This window comes from Xiphophorus couchianus, chromosome 17 (genome assembly GCF_001444195.1).
Source record: "Xiphophorus couchianus chromosome 17, X_couchianus-1.0, whole genome shotgun sequence".
Taxonomy (NCBI): Eukaryota; Metazoa; Chordata; class Actinopteri; order Cyprinodontiformes; family Poeciliidae; genus Xiphophorus; species Xiphophorus couchianus.
The window spans coordinates 11,804,203-11,812,665 of record NC_040244.1 but is presented as its reverse complement, the minus strand read 5'-3'; the positions used below and the strand labels follow the sequence as shown (position 1 = coordinate 11,812,665).

Genomic DNA, 8,463 nt, shown 5'->3' with positions numbered 1-8,463 from the left:
ATGTATTTAGTACATATTAGTGCAGTCTACAGTAAAAACCTGCAGAAATTGAAATACATTTTTCTTCTATAGCAAACTTTTTAACAGGCAGTGAGTCAAAGTGAAAGAGATGACATTGGAAATTGATCAACTAAGCTGAAACGAAAATAAAATTTGAGATGTTAGCCTTTTTGTTTGTATTTATTGAGGCTATTCTGGGCAAAATCACTAATCCCTTTATGTTCAGTAATTTACTGACAGTCTGCTGTCCGGATATGAGAATATGTGATGCCGAAAAATAATGCCTATCAGCATGAAGTCACCCATAGACTGTCATATTTCATTAGACTCCATCCAAACAGGGATATGAAAATCCATCATCAGAAACAGAGTGTGATATAAAATCTTTAGCAGTTGATATATAGGCAAATTGAATTAGATTTGACATTTGAACATTTTCCTCAATATTCATTAGTTAAACTTATTTAAAATGTTCAGTTGCCAAAAAACAAACAGGTAAATAAATGAATTTGAGCTGGTAACAGTTGAGTACAGAGCTAAAACGTGAATTTACCGTAGGGCGGCTTGACCCAGACCAATCGGAAACCTTACTTATTTTTACAAACTGGTTGGGGATTTGCAGGTCAAGGATGGAGAACTTTTTTTTTAACAATAATAAAAATTGGTAAGTTTTTGTCTAAAAGTAATCAATGTTATCATAAAACTGTGTCTGCTCTCTTACAGAGAGACACTTGCTGTCAATCTTTGAAATGCAGCAGTCAACGCTCTACCTTCAGTACTTTATCATAATTGTAGACATATGTTGTAAGGCTGCATAAAGTTTGGTTGCTTACTACATTGTGGTTCAGATGGAACAGACATCAGGCCTAAAATGTCAACTCTTTATACTTTTATCCAACCTGTTTCAAAGTATCAGATTTCAGACTCATCCTTTTGTCCAAATATGGGGTTTCAGGCTCTCAAACGACCAAGACAGCAACTGCTGGATAGCATCACGGCGGCTTCCTCTTACAGTATTCAGGCTATGCACTTGAGATAAATAATGAGGCCTTTCAAACTGATTATTTATAGCTTCAGCAGGTATTAGGCTGATGGTGGGGAGGAGGGAGGGCTATGTAAAGGAAGCTTTTAAGTGGAGTAATGGTGAGGTAAATGGTTTCGTCTCACTTCCTGTTTTTGTATAGCTGAAACCTCACAAATCAGTATGCCACATTAGTTTAAGATTGCTAATGAGCGGGTATTAGGTGCCATCATGTATTCCCAGCGGGAGGTGTGGTGGAGTGTGCTGAAAGTCACAGGGGTGCTTGGTTGCAATCCCTTGGGTGGTGTGCTGTCTGAATGACTTGTTCATTCAGACAGCACACTGATGGTGCTTGTTCAGGTTAGTGGAATCTCACAGGCGCAACAAATAGTACGATGTTTACCTTTAAGCTTATTATCTCTAATCAACTTAAAAAGGTGAAGTACAGTTGACATGTGGTGAGATGATGTGTTTTTATGCGCTACATTTAATGGGTAACCTGAACAGAGGGTCAAAATCCAGGCTCACCTGTAGGAAAGCGAAAGCAAAACTAAACAGGGCCAATTTGACATGTAAATATATTCTCAAAGTGTGCTTGTTGACATAGCCACTTCAAACACTGGCAATTACAACAGTCATTTTATTAATAGAATGAATGAGTACAAGTTGAAGCTTTTCATCAAATCAAAAATGTGAATACAGTTCATGCTGCTGAGTTTTATTTTGTTATTTTTCTTTAGAAGAAGGGATGTACACCTTACTCAAACTTTTGTTAAATTAATTTTTCAAACTGGTTTTGGTCTCTCTCTTCATGAAAGTGCTCAAAAACAAATGTGAAGCATGGTTAAAGTACAGTTATGCGGTCAAGGAATATGTTTAGGATGTACAAAGCCATTCAATCATGCAGTAAATGGCATAAATATTTGAAATGTTAAAGAACATCAACATAGCTGCCGAGTCCATAGAACAAACCAACAAAATCACCAAGCCAGCCTCAGTACTTTAAGAAGTTGAATGCTATTTATCAAGAATAGTCTGTATCTGGGACAATTGCACTTCCAAATGAATCTAGGGAATTATATACAAGACGAAAATTCACTTTCTTATTAGAAAACATAAAACATTTACACGATTGTTTTTCTCAGTTTTGCAAGGTGAGCACTCAAACCGATGTACGTTTCCAATGTGTAATCTGTCTGGGATGCTGGGATCCATGGCTGCAGCACTTGCAGGAGTCATGTTATGTTTAGTCGAATCTCTGTTTGCACAGAAAGGCACTCCAGTAATGTTTGGTTCATGTAAAATTCACAGTAGTCCCACGTGGTTCCAGATTTCTACTCTGCTCAAGGTGCTGCATTGCTACATTTATGACTGGGTTCATATGTGATAACTTTAAAGGAATAGTTCAGCATTTTTAAAGTGAATTTCCATTAAAAGTTTAAAGGCAGTTCTCTCAGCTCCTTCTAACAACTTACTGGAACTTTACTTTTTAAATTTTGAACTATCTCTTCTGGTGGTGAATGGAAAACTCTCTCTCAAAAAAAAAAAAAAAATACAAAATATAGAACCAAACAGACAAATTCAAGTTCTGGAAATACGGACTTTGGAACATCAGGCAGCATTCAGTGCGTTGTACTTTGTTTTTAAAAAGTCTAAAAAGTTGAACATTTTTCTACACAGTTTCAGCATGCAGGTATGTGCAGGAGTTATGGCATGCTAAAAGAGTTGCTGCGATTAAAAACTGCCCACAATTCCTCCACTGGTGATTCTGCGCCAAGGTAGTGTGGGTCCCTGAACAAAGTTTGACTTGCAAGCCTTGCTTGCAATCAAAACTTGTTTCAAAAGATGGAATCAGGTTATGTGTCTTTAAATTTACAAATAAGTTGATCGTAGTACGCACATAAAAAGAACGGAAAACACAAAAATCCATTTGGGTTTCTTTTAACATTTTAACTTGTTTAACCACAAAATAATTTATTCGATAAAGCTTGCTGCAGTCCAGCTGCTCTAATTTACGGGACACAGAAGATGTCAGGTGTCACACGTTTTGTTTTGCGCGATACTTTGGGCCGGCTCTGGTCTGCAGATGAACTCCATGACAAAAAGAGCAGTTGCAGTTGTAAACATATCAAAATAGAAAATGTTCTTATTTTAGAATCCAAGATTTTACACTGTACATAAGAAAACGGCAGTAAGTTCATGTAATTTAAATAGGTTAGATAAAGAGTCAATGGCCTCAGTTGGGCGCCATAAAGTGAAAAATCAGAACATGTTCAATAAAATATGACATGCAGGTGCATCTCAATACATTAGAGAGTTAAATTATTTCAATAATTCAACTAAATTGAAACCCACATCCATTAGACACAAATTGATATAAGTGTCCCATTAATATTATGGTTTAAAAATAATGAAATTTAGTTTCCCAGAAAGCTGGAATACTAATACCAATATAAAAAAGGGAATGCCAGCATTTACAAGGAAGAATCGTTACTAAATAAGTGGCTGTTCAGAGTACTGTTACAAGCCCATTATCGGAAAGTTTAGTGGAAGGTAAAAGTACAGAAGAAAAAAAATGTTAATCCTGAAGCAACTTGGGTGTAGTCATAGTAGTCATTATATTGCATAGTACACGAGCATACCTTGTATGTGTGATTTTTCTTTTTCAATTAGTTGTATATAATACCTTTCACAGACTGAGTTTTTCCATTAGTTGTAAACTGGAAAATATACCTCTTTTACATTTTACACAAATAAGGAGCCTGCAGCCTCCTTACTGTTTGTGACTTTTGAAAAGCTGAATTTTGGGAAGCCATCATTCTCAAAGTAAGCAAATGCTTCAGATATTAAACCTGTTGATTAAAATAAGAGTTTCACATTTTGAACGGAATTGCAGAAACGTATGAACTTGTTGTAGACGGTCCAAGTTGCTGAGATGAACCTGAATCATTTTTTTTTAATAGATCTGTTAGGGAAGCTGATTTTACACGAAGAGTTATTTTTTCTTCGACTCCAGTTGTCCGTTGACCTCTCCGTTCTCCCCACTCACGCAGTCTGGGTCTTTGGTGCACCTTATTCTCAGCAGCACGTTAGACAGCACGTCCTGGTACAGACTCAGGATCAGCCAGCCTGGGAGGTACAGGAGGGTAATGAGTCCCATGAAATTGTGCGGATAGTGGGAGTAATCCCAGGAGCAGGCGTCAAACTGCCTCAGCGTCAGGCCACAGCAGAACTCCCAGGTGTAGATGAAGCAGATGTAGATGGGCAGGCGGCGCCATGTCCCCCAGCCTCTCCCGAAGTGCAGGTGGAAGTAGAGCTTCTCCACCACGAAGCTGCAGCTGCCGTACATGAGGAAGGACCACAGGGACGTGTGGCCCCCGGTGGCCCTAACCCCTTTCTCCACCAGGTTGAACAGAGACGTGAACAGCACCTCGTCCAGGAAACCGTGCATGCCGAAAAACAAGAACCGGGCGAACCCGGGAAGTCCGCCTGAAGGATGATGATGATGATGATGGTGATGATGGTGATGATGATGATGATGATGATGATGATGATCCGGACCGCCGAGGCTCCTCCAGAGGTCGGCGCAGCGGGAGGTGGGCTGGTACTGCAGGCGCGCGAGCCCTCTGTGAAACACCTGGGAGAAATACAAGGCCAGGATGTAGTGGACCACCAGCTGCGTCCCGGACACCACGCGCACCTGCTCGGTCAGAGTGTTGATGTTCCCGACGAGGATCTGCAGTCCGATGTAGACAGACGGATAAAAGACCAGGTGGAACACCACGGGCCGACCTCGGAAGCACTTCTTCTGGGAGTAGATCTGCTCCAGTGCGAAGTGGGTCAGTGCGTGCATGATGCACAGATACGGAGAGGAGAAGCCCACCAGCTTAGGGTCCCGACTGGTCAGGACCCCCTGCAGGGAGGAGAGCAGGACGTCCAGAGTCACGCCGTGCATGCCGTAGAGGTAGAGCCGCATCCATCTCGGCAGCTCTCGCAGCGACTCCCCGGCGTCTCCGGCGTCTCCGGATGGTTCCTGTTGCCGGGGCGCAGCAGCTGTTTCTAGGCTGATGCCATGCTCCCTCGAGCGGCTGCGATGACCTTCTCTCCACCGACTGGCCATGATCAGTCACTCACTGCGGAGAGACTATGTTGTCCTTTTTCCTTGACATTGTTGTTTTTAATTTATTTTCCGCTGCGTCCGCAAGGTGAAGCGAGAGATGCGGCAGCAAGCGGCTGGTGCCTTTAGTGCAGCCCGGAAATACCAGCTCCCGGAAGGCTAACCGAGGCCCACCCCTGCGGAGTTATAAACAAACAAATGAGTATAAATATGCTCTTCCCATTCAGTAAAGCTCCAGTGAAATAATTAAGCCAATTTACCATTTCGATTTCCCACCAAATGCCTTTAGCAAGAAATAAGAAATGACACATTCGCAAACTGACATCAAAATTCGCCTGTGACTCAATGTGCATAATGTTAAAAAATGGCAGTTATGATAATTGCGCAGTTCCGAGCTGCAACTGCGGCTAAAACCGGCAATTACTTGATGCCGATGAAGTAAACATAACGGGGTCATACCCATTTCTAACCGGCATTTGAAGGCAGCATCTGCAGTCAGGACGTTTGACGCTGACGCAGTCCCGCTGCGACGTCGTGACGCCGCTGTAATTACAAGTCATTAATGATGATTACATGAGATTAGAGCCAGTGAGGACGTGCCAAGCTGAACCACATCATCTCATTTAATCACATAGCTAATTCAGATAGATAGGAACAGGGAAACAATTGTTGAAAGAAGACCACAGAAGGTCACGTTTGCCACACACGCCACGAAGGGGCAAAACATGTAGAAGGAGGCGCTCCGATTAGCAACACTGACCTTGAACCTGAACACTTTGTCCCCACAGGATACATTGGTGGTGGCAGCATCATGCCAGTGACTAAGTTCTAAAGGAAGAAAGGCGAGAAATCTATCTTGCCTTCCGTTCATGTCAACAGGTGCTCGTAAGAATAATAATAAAAAAAAGTCCAGCGATACATAAGATACAAGAGTGATACTGTCTGTCCAAATGGAGGCCACATTGTCACAGTTGCAACATAGTGTGTGTTGCTGAATTTTTCGGTGGTTATGTGTGAAATACAGCCTGTGAGAATAACATGTATATAGTGTGCATTATCATCTTAAGCTTCTTCTAAAGACGTTAATCCAAACGCTAATCCTTTGCACAGCCTCCAGTCATTCAGCCCAGTCAAAACAGAGGTGAGGTTTGCTCTCAATTCAACCAAACAGCCACAGAGGGGCGCTGTTGAGTGCTGGGTCAACTGTATGTCTATTTCAGGACAAAAGTAAGCACAGGCAGCGTGTGTTTATGTGTGTGTTAATGAAATATTGCAGTAGTTTTGTTTATGTGTGAGGAAACCAACACGAGCCTCTTATGAAATATCAGACACATTTCTTACTTCCTTTGCATGAGTTTTTTTTTGTTTTAGGTTTGCATATGTGCGTGGATGCTTTTATAAGTTTTCCTTTTCAGTTTTTGCATATGTAACAGAACATATGGCGTTTCTAAGTGCATTATCCTACACTTCAGGAAATGTTTGCGAGCTGCTGTCGCCGTGTTTTGCAGTTGCGTGTTTGACTGCATTCACACTCATGCAAAACAGAGATGTTATCAGCGGCCTTCTCGGGTTTTTGCTGAAAACAGAATGAACCAGCTTTGTTTACCGTGATCTGAATCACAAAACCGAACTGCTACGAAGTGACAGCAAACCGACTGTGCTTTCCAAAAGTATCCATTTCATCACCATTTAGTCATTTTTTTATTTCAACACAGTTGAAAGTGATACATAGTTTTAAAACTGTTTTACAAATAGATCTGCATCTGTATTCAATTTGGATTTTATACAAAGGTATGCAGTACGTGTAGAGAGGAGCAGAATATTTGCAAATGTTTAGATTCTCAAACTTGCAAAAAAAAAAAAAAAAAAAAAAAAAAAAAATATATATATATATATATATATATATATATATATATATATATATATATATATATATATTGAAAACCCTATATTGCTTCCTCCCATCTTACAATTATGAACTTTGTTGACTTTGCCAATCAGTTTCAAGGAAGGAAACTACAAAGTTTCTGGTTGTAAAATGACAAAATGTGCAAAAGTTTGAGAGGCATAAACACTTTTGAGAGTCACAGTGTAAGGAAATAATATTAAGAGTTCAATTAAAAAAACACACTTAGATTTCTTTGTTTGTGCAACTTAATAATAAAAAAAATAAAATTCATGTTTGGAGTGAAACAGTCAGCTTTGATGTTTGAAGTCATTCCTTTGTAGCGCCTCCTGCTTTGAAGTCACAGCTTAAATGCAGCAGAATTGAAAAGTTACACACAACGGGATCTCAAAGGGGAAGAAATTATGTTTTCTTCTGCTCACAAGTTTTTCAGAGTGAGACTCCCACTCCCCTACCCCCCACTGTGCAATGTGAATCAAAGACATGGATAAATACATAAAAGAAACTAACTGCATGTGCAACGGAAAATGTCTGATGAAGGATGTTGTTTGCTAGTAGTGGACTTTAACCACACAATCTGTAGGATTCTCTTTCTGTTGTTCAATATAGACATCATAATTCCTTCCCTACTTCAATGATCCAATTTCCATTACAATTGCCACTGCTCATGGCCTTGTGTGAAAGAGCAGGAAACTTGTAACTATGAACCCAGTAGCAGAGCATAAGTGGTACAACTGTCCAGTTTTGGATTTGATCACCTTTAGAAGCATTATTTTTAGTTTAAAAAAACAAAGTCTAGAGTGGTTGGGGCTATCCACTAGATGGCAGCAATGTCACACAACCTTTTTCCTGCTTGGGTGGAACCCTTCCACATGAAAATATTAATTTACTAATAAAAAAACCCCAATCAGAATAACAATTTTGAACGGAGAAAAGTGCAATAACTGAAGACGTTGTGGATTATATATTTGCATACAGTAACGAGTAAAGTGGCAAACAGTGTGCAGATGAGGATGCTACCATAGATTTCCTGCTCCAGTTATTTGTTGCTGTCACTGTTTCCTCAGACATTTCTAACAAACAACAGAACATAGATCTATTAACTTTAGACACGATCTAAGAAAAGCACGTACACCAAAAGTCCTGACAGAATAAATAACAGAACAATATTTTCCTGTCATGCTGTTAATCCCGCCACATCTGAGAACGGCTATGAGATTAAGTTATGGGATGTTTGACGGATGCGATGCTTGACCGAGTCACACAGGAACTGAATGCGAATCTGCGGCTGTGTACTTAAAATGAGAACCAACCCCACGCCCCCAGAAAATGTAATTTCAGAAGCCATTTCCCCCATTTTGAGCTATTATTGAACAGACAGCCGGCCCTGCGCTCCCGTATTGTCTCTCACGTTGGCAG

General features: G+C 40.4%; 1 protein-coding gene across 1 annotated transcript; it reads right to left on the bottom strand.

The window, feature by feature from the left end:
- Positions 1–1,647: 1,647 nt before the first annotated feature.
- Positions 1,648–6,958, bottom strand: tmem229a (transmembrane protein 229A). Its single transcript, XM_028044507.1, has one exon. It carries the CDS (start codon positions 5,139–5,141, stop codon positions 4,017–4,019), a length of 1,125 nt encoding a protein of 374 aa, XP_027900308.1. The 5' UTR covers positions 5,142–6,958; the 3' UTR covers positions 1,648–4,016.
- Positions 6,959–8,463: the final 1,505 nt, after the last annotated feature.

Coding starts and splice junctions, on each gene's coding strand:
- tmem229a (XM_028044507.1), bottom strand. CDS start 5,141: ATGGCCAGTCGGTGGAGAGAAGGTCATCGCAGCCGCTCGAGGGAGCAT.